Here is an 18513-nt window from a genome sequence, read left to right on the forward strand (position 1 = left end):
GATCTGGACGTATGTAGTTCAGTAGCATGCAAAATGAGGTTTATTTGCCTAGAAAAAGAATGCCAACTAAAAGATAAGCACAGAGAAACTATAAAATTACCAGGATCAGGTATTCAGTCTGAATTTCTACCACTTTTTGTGTTTTTTCTTAGTTTGGGGTTTGATGTAAAATAAAGGGCCAGATGATGTAAATTTGTTAGGCTTTGTGGGCCATGTGGCCTCTGTTGCAGCTACTCAACTCTGCTGTCACAGCGCAAATCAGCTATAGGTTATGCATAAACCCATGTGTTTGTGTCCAGTAAAACTGCGAAAGCAGGCAGCCAGTGTGTGGGCCACAGTTTGCCAGCCCTTCCTAGATGATAAAGGACCTTCACAAGTACTGTACAGTAGTGATTGACCAAGTTGTTAGAACTATTTTATATATATACTGGTGGCCTGGTGCACGAAATTCATGCACAGAGGGGGGGTTCCCTCAGCCCAGCCTGCACCCTCTCCAATCGGGGACCCCTAGTCAGACATCCCTCTCGCAATCTGGGACCGCTGGCTCCTAACTGCTCACCTGCCTGCCTGCCTGATTGCTCCTAACTCTCCACCTGCCTGCCTGATCTCGCCCCCAACTGCCCTCCCTTGCCAGCCTGACCTCGCCCCCAACTGCCCTCCCTTGCTGGCATGATCTCGCCCCCAACTGCCCTCCCCTACTGGCCTGGTTACCTTCAACTGCCCTCCCCTGCCAGCCTGATCTCGCCCCCAATCGCCCTCCCCTGCAGGCCTGATCTTGCCCCCAACTGCCCTCCCCTGCTGACCTGATCTCACCCCCAACGGCCCTCCCTTGCCGGCCTGATTGCCCCTAACTGCCTCTGTCTGCCTGATCACCCCTAACTGCCCTCCCCTGCCAGCCAATTTGGTTCTGATTGGTCGGTTTCTATCCCAGTCAGCGTCTCCGGTCCTATCTCCAGGCCTGATCAGAGAGGCGGGGCTAATCAGCAGTTCCCGCGGAGGCCCGGAGAGAAACAGAGGTGTGGCTGCTGGCGAAGCCTGGAGAGAAAGAGAGAGGCAACGGGTGATCAACAGCTGCCATGGAGGCTGTGGATCTGACCCTGCCTCTCTTTTTGGGCCTCTCTCTGGGCCTGATCCACAGCCCCCTCGGCAGTCAGTGCTGGGTCGCCACAACAACCCAGCACCGACTGCAGGACTGACTTCCGGTGTTTGGTCAAGCCTTCGGTTGGTCATTACAGGCCCTGGGTTTTTATATATTTATACACACACACACATACACACACAGTGGCCAGATTATTATGATCTCTGAATGCATAATAATCTGGCCACTCAGTGTGTGTGTGTGTGTGTGTGTGTGTGTGTGTGTGTGTGTGTGTGTGGTGTTTTTGTGTGTATGTGTGTGTGTATTAGAGGCCCGGTGCATGAATTCGTGCATGGGTGGGGTCCAGCCAGCCTGGCCAGGGGGAGGGTACATGGGTGGTTGGCCGGTCTGTCTGCTGGTCGAACTCCTGGTCAAGGGGACAATTTGCATATTAGCCTTTTATTATATAGGATATACACTGAGTGGCCAGATTATTATGCGTTCAGAGATCATAATAATCTGGCCACTCAGTGTGTATATACACTAGTATATACATATATATAGTTACTTTCTTCTGACCTCAAAGTTAATACATGTTCACTTTAGAAACAGAAACTTTTAATTAGATAGTTAATGTCCCTGAAACCTTTCACTCTTCCTGTGCTTACAGATAACTATAGTCAGCATTTTCATATACATTCTTTCTGATAGCAGTCTATGCATATACTGCTTGGTTGCTCTTAGTTATATTTTTATCATTTATTTTATTACCTCAAATTTGTATTGTTTTGCCTCGTTTTCCCCAGCAGGCACAAGTATGGTCCTCACCCTCATCTAGTTGAGGGTTCCTTCATGCTTGTCTGGACCAGATGGTGTCCCTGGCATATGTTAATGACCTTTTACTGCTTGTTGTCATCAGAGGGGAAAGGGAGGCTGGGAATGAGATTTTATTGCACAGGGCTTTTCTCTCAAATCAGGTTTTATTGGAATGAGGTTTTACCTGAATTACTTTTGCCTCTTATTTTCCCTGTGTCCAACAGAGGAACATTCGATATTTATGTGAAATGTGATGGTGTTGGAAGATGTGTTGGTAACTATGATAATCGTGGGAGCTTTGGAGAACTGGCCTTAATGTACAACACACCCAGAGCAGCTACAATCACTGCTACCTCTCCTGGCGCTCTGTGGGGTTTGGTGAGTGACTTATTTCTTTGAGCTCAGTGTTATTTGTAAAAAGCATTATGACAGCAACCAGGTAGAGACAGTATTTTATTTAACATGTTAAGTGCCCAGCCTATTTTGTCTTCCGATGGAAAGTATAGTGTCATTCACCGGTGACTGTCTGGGCGCTTAACGTGTTAAATAGGTGGATTTATTTGAGATCACCAGGCACCAGGGGATTTTACTAAGCAGCTACTGGATGCTGAAATGTTGGGCACTAAGACCGGGCTGAGTGAAATCTTCATGTCCTCTTCCCCCGTCAAGTCAGGTGCTCAGTGTACTCGTCCTGGAAAAAGACACTCAGATCCAAAATGATCCCCCTTTATTCCCTTCTAACCAGCCAGCCACACAAGAAACAACCAAAGCCTTCAGTGCTATTTCTTGACATAGCGTTCTGTGTAAGTACAATGGAACCTCAGTTCTCAAACTTAATTTGCTCAGACGGCCGTTCGAGAAGTGCTTTGTTTGAAAACCGAATCATTTTTTTCTCATTAGAGAAACAATGTAAATTGAAATAATCCATTCCAGACCCCCAAATGATTCCCTGTTTTAACCTTTCTTATATGCAGTACATGTCTAATGTACTGTTTAATCTACAAATAAAAACTTCTTAAGTATAAAGAACCATCCCCTGCTAGCCTTAAACACATTTTTAATATATCACTGCCTCCGAAATGCTGTCACTGGTTAACTGCTTTTCATTTATCCAAACAACAGATTTTCTACCTATCCAATTGCCTGTGATTGTTGTTTTGTGAGCACTTTCACACCCTTAGCAACATTATGTTTTAAAATTGTGCTAATCATTGATATCGCCAGCAACAAAAGCATCTCTCCTTGATTGCCTGAGAGATGCTTTTTGTGATGCTGAGGTATCAGCCTGAAAGGGTTGTCAGGTCAAAAACTGTAAGTTTTGGTCGACAACTGAGACATTTTTGTGAACCTCTTAGTCGAGAACCAAATTGTTCTAGGTGGGAGACATTCGAGAAACGAGGTTTGACTGTATTGTAATCTGTGGGCAGAACATAGGCAGTAGCTGACCTTGGCCTGCACTTCCCCGGAGGCCCCAGAGCCAGTGCTCCCAGAGGACATCAGAGCACCACCCAACCACCTCTACAAGTGGCACACTCAGGGGGCAGACTCAGCAGGCACCAGAACCCCACTGAATTAAGTCCTGCTCTGTGAGGTAGGCGCCCGCACAGCTGATCCTCCATGGTGGTCGGTGGTCAGTGGTCATAGTCAGTCCTAGCAGCCAATAAGCCTGGGGGTAAATCCCTCCCATTGACATGCCAATAGCAATCAAGGCTCAACTACAACAGGAAGGTATACACAGCCCACCCACATGGGGACAGGAGGGTGCACCCGGAGTGCCCAGCTTGGGTGATTGAGGAAAGCTGTGCCACTGGACCCTATGGAACTTCTACCACATTAGGCCACCAAGCCTGAGAGACATAGCAGCTCTACCTAGTTGATAGAAACAAACACAAGGAAGCTGCCAAAATGAGAATACAAAGAAACATCTCCCAAATGAAAGAAGAGAACAAAGCTCCTTAAAAAAAGAACCGAACAAAATAGAGACAAACAATCTACTAGATGCAGAGTTAAAAACGCTGGTTATAAGGATGCTCAGTGAACTTAGTGAGTACTTCATCAGCATAAAAGAGGACATGCAAACCATAAAAAACACACACACACACACAAAAAAAAAAAACAGTCAGAAATGAAGGATACCCTAACTGAAATGAAGAATAATTTACAGATAATCAACAGTAGAGTAGTTGAAGCCGAGCATCAAATCAGTAATTTGGAATATAAGGAGGCAAAAAACACTCAATCAGAACAGCAAACCGGTGGGTGGGGCGGGGGGGAGGGGGATGTGCATAGGGTAAGGAACCTCTCTGACAGCTTCAAACATGCCAATATTCGCATCATGGGGAGTACCGGAAGGAGAACTGAGAGGACAAGAAACTGAAAATCTGTTTGAAAAAATAGTGACAGAAAACTTCCCTAACCTAGTGAAGGAAGTAGACATACAAGTCCAGGAAGTGCAGAAAGTCCCAAATAAGATGAACCCAAAGAGGCACAACATAATTAAAATGCAAAATGTTAAAGACAGAGAATCTTAAAAGCAGTAAGAGAAAAACAGTTACCTACAAGAGAGTTCCCATAAGACTGTTAGGTGATTTCTCAAATGAAACTTTACAGGCCAGAAGGGATTGGCAAGAAATATTCAAGGTAATGAAAAACAAGGATCTACAACCAAGATTACTCTACCTACCAAAGTTATCATTTAGAATCAAAGGTCATACAAAGAGCTTTCCAGACAAGAAAAAGCTAAAGGAATTCATCACTACCAAAGCAGTATTACATGAAATGTTAAAGGGTTTTCTTCAAGATGGAGCGGGGGGGGGGGGGGGGGTGGGGGGGCGGGGGGGCGGGGGGATATATATGAACAGCCCTGGCTGGTGTGTCTCAGTTGGTGGGGCATCGTCCTGTGGACCAAAAGGTTGCCAGTTCGATTCCCAGTCAGGGCACATGCTCAGGTTGCATGCTCGATCCCCCATAAGGGGTGTGCAGGAGGCAGCCAATTGATGTTATGTTCTCATATTGATGTTTCTCTCCCTCTTCCTTCCTCTCTCTCAAAAAAAAAAATCATCTTTTTTAATGTTTAAAAAATATGAATAAAATGGCAATTAAGGCAATACATATATATCTATCAACAATTGAATCTAAAAAACAAAGTAAGCAAACAAGCAGAGCAGAAACAGACGCATAAATAGAGAACATTTTGACAGTTGCCATATGGGAGGGGTACTGGAGGACAGGTGAAAAAGACGAAGGGATTAAGAAAATTGGTTGTTACAGAATAGTCATGGGGATGTAAAGTGTGGCAAAGAGAATATAATATCTAGTCAATAATATTCTAGTAACTATGTACGGTGTTAGATGGATACCAGATTTATTGGGATGATCACTTAGTAAATTATATAATGTAGCCGTCACCACCCTTTTGGACCTCACAGACCACCAGTGGCCCGAGGACCACCGGGTGGTGACCACTGATTATAATGTCTAATGACTGGAGTGTACACCTAAAACTAATATAATTTGTATATCAAGTGTAACTGAAAAATAAAAAATGATTTAAAATTTTTTTATTTAAAATAATAAAAGAAGAAAGTTGCTACAGGAGTAGATTTTTAAAGTTCTCATCACAAAGAAAAAGGTTTTTTTAACTATGTAAAGTGATGGATATTAACTAAGCTTATTAACTAAGCTTATTGTGGTGATCATTTTGCAACATATACAAATATTGAATCATTATGTTTTACACCTGAAACTCATGTTTTATGTCAATTATACCTCAATAAAAATATGCTGGTCACGCTGGACAGTGTTGCTAAGTGGTTAGAGTGTTGGCCAGTGCACTGACGTGTTGTGGATTTGATTCCTGGTCAAGGGCACATACCTGGGTTTCAGGTTCGATCCCCAGCCCTGGTCTGGACACCGTGTGAGGCAACCACGGGATGTCTCTCTCACATCCATGTTTCTCTCTGTCCTTCTCCCTCTCCTCCCCTCCCTTCTCCTCTCTCTAAGAATCAATGGAGAAAATATCCTCAGGTGCGGATTAATAAATGGAAAAAAAAATGCTGGTCGTGTCTTCTTGAATTGATGGTGTAATGCTGTAGGCTGTTACCTATGGTAAAAGAACTGAGTGCTAGTGCGAACTCATAGAAACTGAGTACAGTGGTGGTTGCCAGGGGCTGAGGGCGGGGAAAATGGGGAGATATTGGTCAAAGGGTACAAAATTCCAATGATCAGATTAATAAATTCTGGGATCTAATATACAGCATGATGATTTATAGTTAACAGTGTTGTATTATATATTTGAAAGTTGCTAAAAGTGAATCTTAAATGTTCTTACTACAGAGGAGAAATGTTAATTATGTGAGGTGATAAAGGCTTTTAACTAACTCTGCTGTGGTAGTCATGTCAGTGTATAAATGTATCAAATCAATACTTTGTATACTTTTAAGTTAATTATATCTCAAAGTTGAGGTGGGAAAAAGAACACGGTGCTGGAATCTAGTTTTGTAAATGGTGCAACAGTGCCACCTTGTGGGGTTAGCCTAATTGCATGATGGTAAATCTCTGAATAAAATAAACTGATTCTTCGTTAAAAAACTGAAAATAATATTTTATATGGCTTTATATTTTATGCTTAAAGAAATAAAAATCTTAACATTAAAAGTATAATAATATTTTATATTCTGCCTTTAGGACAGGGTAACCTTCAGGAGAATAATTGTAAAAAATAATGCCAAAAAGAGAAAAATGTATGAAAATTTTATTGAGTCACTGCCATTCCTTAAATCTTTGGAAGTAAGTATATGTTTTTATTTTGTTTTAAAAGCTTTTGTTTCCTTAGGAATGTTTATTTCTATACAAAAGTTTCTTTGAATAAAAATCCGTATTTTCATTGAAAGATTAAATTATGGTTTTTGTATAGCTCAGTATTTCTTTTACTACCTATACCTGCATTTGTCTTATTGTTTATAAGTAATAGATTCCTGCGAGCATCTATAGCAGAGGTATAGGTGGTCCCTTTCTAGAAGCAGACTTAAAATAACCATGTAAATGTCAGCAGTAGCTACTAGTTATACCTTTACAGGGAGAGGTGATCTAAATACACAATGCCAATATTAACTCAATGTAGTGAATATCTATTATAAACATATCAGGGAAAAGAAACAAAAAATAGAACAAAATTCTCTCCCTCACCAAAAAATAAATCCTTCCAGTTAAAAAAAAAAAAAAAAAAAAAAAAGCCCTCATGTCCTCACTGGCCTCTTCTCAGTCATCTTTGCTACTTTATTCAGGCTATTCTTATTCACTTGGTGAACTTGTCAGATCCCCTGGCTTTAAACACTGTGTGTTCATGTCTTTTAAAATTGACATCATCGGACAAGGTCCCTCCCTAGAATGCCAGACTTACTTATCTAATTGAGTATTTAATGTTTCCTCTCAGACACCTAATAGACATCTCAGATCTCACATCCTAAATCTACTCTGCCCCTCTCCCGTCTTGGCGGCTGGCAACATCATCCTTCCAGCATCTGGGCCAAATACTTTGTAGTTAGTACTGACTCATCTACTGAAGTATCTTTGTTGTATTGTCAGTATATGCCTGGCAGAAATTTTGGCCACGTTACAGAATGCATAATAGGCAGCTGATCTTCTCTAGCAGCATCTCTTTAAATAAAAATACATCAGGGGTTGGAAATCCAAATGCACTCAGAGCTAAGCAAGTAACATAAAAAAGAAAAATCAAGCCACAAGGATGGGATTTTGGTAAACTGGAGAACATGTGCTCCATCTAAAGAAACAGCTGCTATTTCACCGTAGTTTATTGTTGCCAGGTGAAAATGCAGGCTGAATGTTGCTGGCTCTCCTGATTTTTCAAGAGAAGCTGGAAATTCAAATTTTTGTGAGAAATTTATTTTAAAATACTGGCTGTTAATATAACACACACAAACCCACATGCTGCTCGGTTTATTTGGCTTTTAGGCTACCAATTTTTAAACCTCTGAAATAGGTAAGATTTCCCAGTTAATCTATTTAATAGTCTTCTTTTTTCCTTGGTAGGTTTCTGAACGCCTGAAAGTGGTAGATGTGATAGGCACCAAAGTATACAACGATGGAGAACAAATCATTGCTCAGGTATAATCCTTTTTACACAATATAGTTTAAGGTTCTATCCCAAAAGGTTCTTATACATTGTATATCTTGATGAATTTTAGCATGTAGTGATGGATAAAATGAATATTATTTTTACCAATGACCAGTTAAAAATGGTTTAATTTATAGCCATTAAGCTATTTGAATACTTTTATTTATATAACTAGGGGCCCAGTGCACGAATTCGTGCACCTTGAAAGGAACTGTGGGCCGTGAGGCTGCAGTGGGCACGGGGTGGGTCTCAGCCCATCCTCCACACCCCTGCCCGGTGCCCTCTCTGCCGGCAGCCCTGCTCCCGCTCCCACCGCTCCCACACGCTGACAGTGCCAACCCCGCTTGCACCCGCTGACGGCGCGGAGCGATTGGGACCGGCGCCAGCAGTGGGTGTGAGCGGGGCCGGCGCCATCAGTGGGTGCTGTGGCAGCTGCTGCCCGGATCGCCCCTCAGGAGCACGGGGAGGTGGGAAAGCCCTCAGGAGCGATCAGGGCTGGCAGCCACTGCTCGCACCCGCTGATGGCGCCGAGCAATGGGGACCGGCGCCGGGTGCCGGCAGTGGGTGCGAGTGGGGCCGGCGCCGGCAGCAGGTGCAAGCGCCAAGCGGGACTGCAGCGCGCAGGAGCAAAGACTTTTCAGTAACCACCAGAGGCTCACCCCGATGACAGTGACTGGCGCCCTGTCTTGGTCTGGCACCCCCGCTCACCTGCTCCACCATCCCACCGCGGCCAACACCCACCATGTTCCACGCACTCCCCCTGGTGGTCAGCGCACGTCATAGCGACCGGTTGTCCGGTTGTTCCAGTTGTTCCGCCATTCAGTCTATTTGCATATTAGCCTTTTATTGTATAGGATTAACTCCTAATGAATATATCTTAAATCATCAAATGCATTTCTGCATAATTTTATATTTGTACACAACGTGCATATAAAGAATAATAAGATGCCATTTATAAGAGGAAAAAACAGGTGAAATTAATAAGGACTCAGAAGGTACATTGGAATATATTAGAATTTGTATGATCAATTCATAGTGACACCTGAGGCTGCTCCCTGAAAAAATTAACCAAGAAGGGAACACACTGTACCGTATACTGTGTTGGCTTCCAGATACTAAATAAGGGCTAACATGCTATTTAACCAACAAATCTTTTCTAAGATCCAGTTGGAGTCAGTAGTAGTAATACATGCCTTGGTTAGAATAGGGCTGCTAAGAAGTAGGATTTATGAAAACAGTTGAAGTTCAGAAATAAAGCATGTGGATAGTACCTTATTCCTAGTTATATTTTTGGAGTATTGAGCAAATGATTTAAACAGATTTTTAATAGATTCTGTAATTTTTTTAAAATATACTTTCATTGATTTCAGAGAGGAAGGGAGAGGGGGAGAGAGATAGAAACATCAGTCACTGAGAGAGAATCATTGATTGGCTGCCTTCTGCAGGCCCCCCACTAGGGACTGAGCCCACAACCTAGGCATGTGCCCTCAACTGGAATCAAACCCTGGACCCTTCAGTCCGCAGGCTAACACTCCATCCACTGAGCCAAACCAGCTAGGGTTAGATTCTGTAATTTTTATCATATATTATGTTGTGTTGTACTATTTATCTAAAATATTCTCTCTTGCCCTGGCTGGTTTTTCTCAGTGGTTAGAGCATTGCCCACGGACTGAAGGGTCATGGGCTGAAGTCCCAGTCAAAAGGGCACATACCTTGGTTGCAGGTTCCATCCCCCGCCCATCTGGGCTTATTTGGGAGCCAACCAAATTGGTCTCTCTCTCTCTCTCTCTCTCTCTCTCTCTCTCTCTCTCTCTCTCTCTCTCTCTCTCTCTTTCTCTCTTCCCCCTCTCCCCCACCCATCACTCCCTTCTACTCTGTCTAAAGATCAATGGAAAAAATATCCTCAGGTGAGCATTAAAATTAAATATTGTGTCTTCTTTGGGTATATGTGAAAAAAGATTCAAAGTCTGTGAGACAGATGAAAGAATAATTGTTTTAGAAGGCAAATAAGTAAATCAATTTCTGTCCCTCCACCTCACACACTTAACAGATTAGAGCAGTGATGGGTTGGGAAAAAGTGGAATCAAATTAGAAAACAGGGCTAAGATTCTACTATATAAATTGATAAAAAATATAGAGCACTTTTGAAATGATTTTATTTTAGCCTTTTATTTTGATACTAGAGGCCTGATGCACGAAATTCATTCAAGGGACTCGGCCCTCGCAGCCATGGCGGCTTGCCTTGGCCCGATGCAAGCTCGGCAGCTGCCTGGGCCCTCCCAGCCCCAGCTTCATCCAGAAGGTAGTCCAGAAGGACGGCCAGAAGGATGTCTGGTCTAAATTAGCATATTACACTTTGATTGTTATAGATAATTATAGCTTCACAGGAAGTTGCAAATATAGTACAGAGAAGCCCCATGCACTCTTCACCCAGTTTCTGCCAGTGCATCTTGCATCAATGTAGCACAGCATCAAAACTAGGAACTGACATTGGTCATAGACCTTACTCAGATTTCACCAGTTTTACATGGACTTAGAGCATGTTTTGAAAACTGAATTACACAGCAGTTGATAGACCTACTATGATTCAAAACACTTGAAAAGTTAACACGAAGTGCTTATGAAAACCTGTTGTAAAGATAAGGGAAAGGAGATATGTACACTTTACTTGGAGTTTATTAAAGATATTTTGAGGTATTGTCTATTAAGCATTTATAAGCATACATATCTATACTATCTATTCTATACTAATAAAAGGGTAATATGCTAATTAGACCGGGTCAACTGGACATCTTCTGGACGTCTGACTTCCTTCCGGAAAAAGCCACAGTGGCGGGGGCCAAGGCAGAGATAATTAGGGGCGATCAGGCCAGCAGGGGAGCAAGCAGTTAGGGGCAAGATCAGGCCGGCAGGGGAGAGCAGTTAGGGGGGGTGATCAGGCCAGCAGGGGAGGGCAGTTGGGGGCGATCAGGTCAGCAGGCAGAGGCGGTTAGGGGCAATCAGGCAGGCAGGCAGAGGCGTTAGGGGCAATCAGGCAGGCAGGCAGGCAAGCGGTTAGGAGCCAGCGGTCCCAGATTGTGAGAGGGATGTCCGAGGGGTCCCAGATTGGAGAGGGTGCAGGCCGGGCTGAGGGACACACACCCCCCTGCATGAATTTCGTGAACTGGGCCTCTAGTATAATATAAATCTTGACTCAATATTTTGTGATGTAATCTGATAATGTATTTCTAGAATTATAGTACTAAAGAGTTTTGAAGTATCTAAATTTCTTCAAAATCACTTTGAGAGGCTCAGGAAAAGTCAGTATCTACTGTCTTCTATATTATACTATTTAATTCAGAAGGCAGCATTGGAAATCAGAGTTTATTCAAAAACACCACCAAGCCCCGCTGGCATGGCTCAGTGGTTGAGCATCGACCTTTCAACCAGGAGGTCATGGTTTGATTCCTGGTCAGGGTACATGCCTGGGTTGAGGGCTCAATCCCCAGTGTGGGACATGCAGGAAGCACCCAATCAATGATTCTCTCTCATCATTGATGTTTCTCTCTCTCTCTCTCTCTCTCTCTCTCTCTCTCTCTCTCTCTCTCTCTCTCTCTCTCTCCCCCTCCCTCCCCCTCCCTCCCTCTCCCCCTCCCTCCCTCCCTCTCTCCCTTCCTCTCTGAAATAAATAAAAATATATTTAACAAAAAAATAAACCACCACCAAGAAAAAATGGATATGCAGTTAGAAATGACACTTTCTCTCTTTTTTAAGGGTTTTATTTTTTTGTTTGTTCTTTACGCTTAATCCCTTCACCTTTTTCATCCAGCTCCCAAAGCCCCCAGTGTTTTTGAGGCCTGGAGGTGGATTGTCAGTAAACTGGCATCTTTCGTCCCTGACTGCAGTCAAAACATCAGGACCCATATCTACAGTTTCCAAATAAGTCTGGGTGTATTCTCTTTGAAAGTCGATGGCTTATCTTGGGCTGCCATGCTAATACTTGTTACATTAGGACAACACAGTGTGCACAGCACCTACTGCCATTCCTGCTGACTGAGCAGGTGCTGCTGGGAATGGTGCTGCCTTTTCCAACATCTGTGCCGTTATCCAGGCTGATATTTGGGTGGAATTCTTACCCACCGTTATTTGCCATATTTTCTTGACTCAGAAATGCTATGGTAGAGAGTATATTATTTCAGATAATTTTTACAAATGAAATCATTACTATGTGATTGTCTATTGTAACCTCTATTTAGGAAGATAAATAAAGCCTGTTCTCCATGGGGATTCACTTTCCAGGCAAATCATCTGTACATTGGGGTTGGATTGACTTCAGGGTTTTGATAGGCAAGAGGATTTTTGTCAACTAAATTTGCATTTTCACTGTTTTTGTTTTATTCTTATAGGGAGATTTGGCTGATTCTTTTTTCATTGTAGAATCTGGAGAAGTGAAAATTACTATGAAAAGGAAGGTGAGTTTTAAAAAATCCACATATTAGCTAGGAACATAATCAATTTTCTTTTTGATGTTTAGACTAAGGTTAACTTTTGTTTTTTCAACATGCAGAGTCAAAGCTGATGCTTTTAATTACCTTGTCAGGGTAAAGCAGAAGTGGAAGAGAACGGTGCGGTGGAAATCGCTCGGTGTTCTCGGGGACAGTACTTTGGAGAACTTGCTCTGGTAACCAACAAACCTCGAGCAGCCTCTGCACACGCCATTGGGACTGTCAAATGTTTAGGTAGGACTCACCACGGTGGGCATGCTTCTCCCGGTTGATGTTGTGTCTGCATTTTATGTATCCATGTTGTACAGATTATTTTATAGGGTCCACAGGTTTTATGGTCCCCAACATAACAAAGGAAGCATTCATTGCTTTAAAAAATCAGTTTGTGGAAGCCATTTAAAAGAAAATAATTTCACATAATCCAGCCGGAGTGGCTCAGTGGTTGAGCATCAACCTATGAACCAGGTTACGGTTCGATTCCCAGTCAGGGCACATGCCAGGGTTGTGGGCTCAGTCCCTGGTGGGAGGTGTGCAGGAGGCGGCCAATCTAGGATTCTCTCTCATCATTGATGTTTCTCTCTCTCCCTCTCCCTTCCTCTCTGACATCAATAATAATAATAATAATAATAATAATAATAATAATTTCACGTACATATATATTGTATCCTTTTTTTCTAGGCATGAGATAACATCTTATTTTAATACTAGAGGCCCGGTGCATGAGAAATCGTGCACTCAGGGGTGGGGGGTCCCTCAGCTTAGCCTGCGCCCTCTCGCAGTCTGGGAGCCCTTGGGGGATGTCCAACTGACCGCTACGGCTCTCCCAAGCCAGCAGTCGGACATCCTTAGTCCTGCCGCGGAGGTGAGAAAGGCTCCCGCCACCGCAGCTGCGCTCGCCAGCCGTGAGCAGCTCTCTTCATTCATTGTAACTTAGGCATATTCTCACTTTATTACATCAAATTGTAACGTTCTGTTAGGGTAATATGCACATTATAAACTATTCAGTGTCCCGCCCAGTGTCCCCTCCTCCCCCACCCCCTCCCCTACACACACACTGGTAACTATTTTGAGGGTTTTGGCTCCATTTGGAGGGAGGGCCTTTGTTTGGTGTGTATAGACTACTTTTCCATACATAGGATTTTCCCTTAGAAATGGTTTTAGAAGTGGGTTTTCTTTTTGTAGCTTTTGATATATTGTATATTGCCAAGTCACTTTTATTTGTACCAATTTACATGCTACCAGCAGTGCAAGAATGGCCATTCACTCTATTTTTGTAAGCCTTGCCTTTTTACCTTTTTGAAAGGCAAAAAAAAAAGTGAATTCTAATTTGTGATTAGTTCTGTGGTGAAGACTGATCATATTTTCCATGTGTGTATTATAAATTTAGTTTTTAGAAATGCATGAGACAGGCAGGTAAAGTGACTTATATAGTTATAGAAGTGGACAAAAGCATTATTTTGGTTGCCATTTTTAAGTGACTAGACAATGGTATGAGTGTAAAAACTATAGAAGGTAACATTTGGTCTTCCAAACATGGCATTGTACACCCTGAGGGGAACAGAACACACTCCTTGCCATCTCTGAGGATTCTCTATGTACTCAGGTGTTGACGTCACTAATTTTTTTTTATTTCAAGGCCTTGCCTTTAACAGTCCCTCATTCTTTTCCCAACCTGGATCAGGAACCTCCCACCAACCTTGCATTACACATCATATTGCCCAGGGACTCTACTTCCTTTGGAAGTGGAACATTTTTATCTTTACGCCTTTTTCTTGTATGTTTATCTAATAATTGCATTATTGACATAGGCAGAATATCATAAATGACTCAGAAATTCTGTCCATTTTCAAAGAACGTTATTCATATTTCTTTTATTCTCCCCTTTTCTTAGCCATGGATGTGCAAGCATTTGAAAGGCTTTTGGGACCTTGCATGGAAATTATGAAAAGGAACATCACCACCTATGAAGAACAATTAGTTGCCCTGTTTGGAACAAACATGGATATTGTTGAACCCACTGCATGAAGCAAACGTATGGAGCAAGAAGACCTATAGTGACAAAATTACACAGTAGTGGTTAGTCCACTGAGAATGTGTTTGTGTAGATGCCAAGCATTTTCTGTGATTTCCGGTTTTTTCCTTTTTTTACATTTACAATGTATCAGTAAACAGAGTAGTGATTTAATAGGCAATAGGCTTTAACATCACTTTCTAAAGAATAGATCATAAAAAATATCGACATACTGATAAAATGATTTTCTACTCCACAAAATTGACTGAAAGGTTTATTCAAATGATTGTAATATACTGCAAGTATCTGTTTAAGAAGATAATTAAAGGATGTTATCATAGGCGATCTGTGTTTGTTTTGACTTACTCAGAATGATATGTCAGTGACGGTGCCCATGTCAGAGGGAACTCGGCAATGAATCATGCTATACAGCATGGCATCACATTCTTTTTACAACTCGTTATATATATATATAGTAAGTACAATTTTAATCATTTTTCTTTTAAAGTTTTTCTGGCTTGAAAAGTTATATGCTGGCCTTGGCCTATTGGTGAAATGGTATAAAACAGCATATGCAATTTAAAAACCTTTTATATTTTTGCAATAAAGTACATTTTGACTTCTTTGGCATAATGTCAGTAACCAATGGTTTTAAGGACAGGCAATCGAGTCACTGTAATAGGGAAGAATCTTTTTTAAGTGAGAGATCATTAACACTTTTTCCCTCTGCTTCCTTTTTCATTTGCAATTCTCTGTGTTCTTTATCTTTAAAAATTTGAGTTTGACATATAATGTCACAAAGTTTTTTTGGAAAGCTATTTAAATTTACTTGTTGTCTTCTAAAAGTCTAAGATCTTATATATACTACAAAAAAAATCTTTACTAAAAATAATTTGGGGTCCTTAACATGCCCACAGAATATTTTTGTTCTTCATTTGTATCCATAGTAGCTTTCTTTCAGACATCTGCTCCCATAGGGTTCCTCCAAGGTGGTAATACATTTTTAGAAACAAAATCATATGCAAAGATAAAAGGAATTTCTGCCCATGCCAAATGTACCATTAGGCTTTGCCAGTTGCTGTAGTGCAGAATGAACTCAACCAGAACAGATTTTCATCGGTAATTTATAGACTTATTTTTGGCTGCGTAAGATGAATTATAGTCAACCAAAGCAATATAGCCTTACATTTCTAGCCTACATGACCCCAGTGTCTAGAGAGATTAATTCTAACCACTTGACTTTTAACCAATCAATTAGATTTGAGAAACATGTTTTAAAGAAATATACACACAAGTAAAATTATTCTGTGGCTAGTGTGGTCTTATTAGAGAATGTTTATGGTCTTACTGGTATAATGAAAATGTGGTTTAAAATGTGAACCAGATTATATATATATATATATATATATATATATATATATATATATATATACACACACACACATATATATACACACACACACAAGAAGTTGTAAAGCATAACTTCAGCCACATTTTAGAACACTTGAACAATTTTGCAAACTTTTTTGTAGGAAGAGAACTTACTACATGAAGATGACTTGTTTTCTTTTTTTCTTTTCTTTTTTTGTAGACTGGGAGGTAAATGAATAGAGCAATGTTTTCTATGAGTTCATCTCCCCTAGCCTATGTTGCAATGTCCCAAAGTTTAATTAACAGAACAGGGAAGCTGCCCTGAAAGTAGCTCAATACTTTGGATAACATGACTTGTTTTCTGTTTGATTTTATTTTAAAAGCCATGTTAATAAAAAACACACAGAACTCCAGATTTCTGGTTTATCATTCTGTATTCTTTATTCACTATTTTGTTACATAAGCTCATTGCTAACTATTCATGGAATAGCAAAAAATGCCTGTTTAATAAAGAACTCTGAGGCTGTAAGTGCCAGTTACATTATTTTCAGTATTGGTTATATTTAAATTTTCCTTATTAATAAAGCACACTTTTATAATATACTATGTTAATTGTGTTTAATGAAATTTTTTTTGGCCTTTTAAAAAAATTCTCTCCTGACAGTATTTTTTTTTAATTGATTTTAGAGAGGGAGGAAGGGAAAGAGAGAGAGAGAAACATGAATGTGAAACATAGGTTGCTTCCCATACATGCCCAGACCAGGGATTGAACCCACAATTTAGGTATGTTCCCTGACCTGGAATCGAACCTGCAACCTACCAATGCACAGAACAATGCTCCAAGTCACACCGGCCAGGGCCTGAGGATATGTTTTCATTGACTTTTTTTTTTTGTTTTTAGAGAGGAGAGGATAAATAGACATCAATTTGAGAGAGCTACATCAATTGGTTGCCTCCCATATATACACTGCAACCAGGAATCAAACCCACAACCTAGATATGTGCCCTGACCAGAAATCAAACCCACCACCTTTTGGTGCATGGGACGACACTCTAACGGAGCCATCCGGCCAGGGCTGGCTTGTTTTCTAATATGACTTCCATAGTGCATACTGCACCATGTGGAAAGCCTGAGAGAGAGAGCATATGTGAAAACTTAACAACCTGAGCATAATGTGGCAAGAAAGTGTGGTTTTGCCGAAGCCAGTTTGGCTCAGTGGATAGAGCGTTGGACTGCGGACTGAAGGGTCCCAGGTTCGATTCCGGTCAAGGGCATGTACATTGGTTGCGGGCACATCCCCGGTAGGGGGTGTGCAGGAGGCAGCTGGTTGATGTTTCTAGCTCTCTATCCCTCTCCTTTCCTCTCTGTAAAAAAATCAATAAAATATATTTTTAAAAAAAGAAAGTGTGGTTCTGAATGGCAATAGAGTTTTTAAAAATTTATTCATATAATTGTGATATGTTTATATAATTATATTAGATTACCAAATAATCTGGCTAAGGAATTTATGTCAAAGTATCTAAAATGCCTCATTTGACTTGTGGATGTTACTAATCACTAAGAATCCTTACTACTATCTGGAAATTCTCTGTTGAAGTTTCATTCAAGGATGTATTATGTGTGGCTAAGAATTCTCAGAGGCTGTGGCCAGGTAGCTCATTTAGTAAGTCGCCCCAAAACACCAAGGTTGCGGGTTTGATCCCGTCAGGGGACATACAATAATCAACCAATGAATGCATGAAACAAATCCATGTTTCTCTTTCTTCCTTCCTGCCTCTAAAATCAATTTTTGAAAAAAAAAAAAAAAGAATGTCTCAGAGAACACTCTTTTAACATAAAGGTTTCCCCCCTTTATTATTATTATCATTATTATTATTATTTTGTTGTTAATCCTCACCCAAGGATATTTTTCCCATTGACTTTTTATTTTTATTTTTATTTTTTTAGAGAGCATGGAAGAGAGGGGGAGGAGTAAAGAAAGAAGGAGAGAGAGAAAAACATCAATATGAGAGAGAGAGACATCGATTGGTTGCCTCCCGCATGTACTCTAACTGGGGCAGGGGATTGAACCTGCAACCCAGGTATGTGCCCTTGACCGGGATTCGAACCTGCAACCCTTTGGTGGGTGGGCCAACGCTCTAACCACTGAGCACACTAGCCAGGTCACCGCTTAATTATTTTATTTTATTTTATTTTTTAATATATTTTATTGATTTTTTACAGAGAGGAAGGGAGAGGGATAGAAAGCTAGAAACATCGATGAGAGAGAAACATCGACCAGCTGCCTCCTGCACATCCCCCACTGGGGATATGCCCGCAACCAATGTACATGCCCTTGACCGGAATCGAACCTGGGACCCTTCAGTGCACAGACCGACGCTCTATCCACTGAGCCAAACCGGTTTCGGCGACGCTTAATTATTTTAAATAACTATAAAGAGTGTGTATATGCTTCCTGCATATCCATATGAACTAGGACTTGGTGCATATATTTTAACACAAATAAATACAACCTGTGACACAAGTTGTATTTGATTTACTGTTATACATTTATAGGTAGCAGACCATTTACTATGCTCAAAAATGCTGCCAGTGAAACATGGTGCATGAAACAAG

At 41.2% G+C, this 18513-nt stretch overlaps 1 protein-coding gene across 1 annotated transcript in view; it reads left to right on the forward strand.

Annotated features, from left to right (window-relative positions):
- Nucleotides 1–16489, forward strand: part of PRKAR2B (protein kinase cAMP-dependent type II regulatory subunit beta) — a 73498-nt gene extending 57009 nt beyond the window's left edge. The window contains exons 6-11 of the mRNA XM_079785398.1: nt 2119–2272; nt 6581–6682; nt 7946–8020; nt 12416–12481; nt 12610–12748; nt 14406–16489. Coding sequence (XP_079641524.1) covers nt 2119–2272; nt 6581–6682; nt 7946–8020; nt 12416–12481; nt 12610–12748; nt 14406–14539 — 670 coding nt within the window. The 3' untranslated portion in view covers nt 14540–16489. The remainder of the gene's footprint in view (nt 1–2118; nt 2273–6580; nt 6683–7945; nt 8021–12415; nt 12482–12609; nt 12749–14405) is intronic.
- The last annotated feature ends 2024 nt before the right edge of the window (nt 16490–18513 follow it).

This window comes from Cnephaeus nilssonii (assembly GCF_951640355.1).
Source record: "Cnephaeus nilssonii genome assembly, chromosome: 12".
Lineage (NCBI taxonomy): Eukaryota > Metazoa > Chordata > Mammalia > Chiroptera > Vespertilionidae > Cnephaeus > Cnephaeus nilssonii.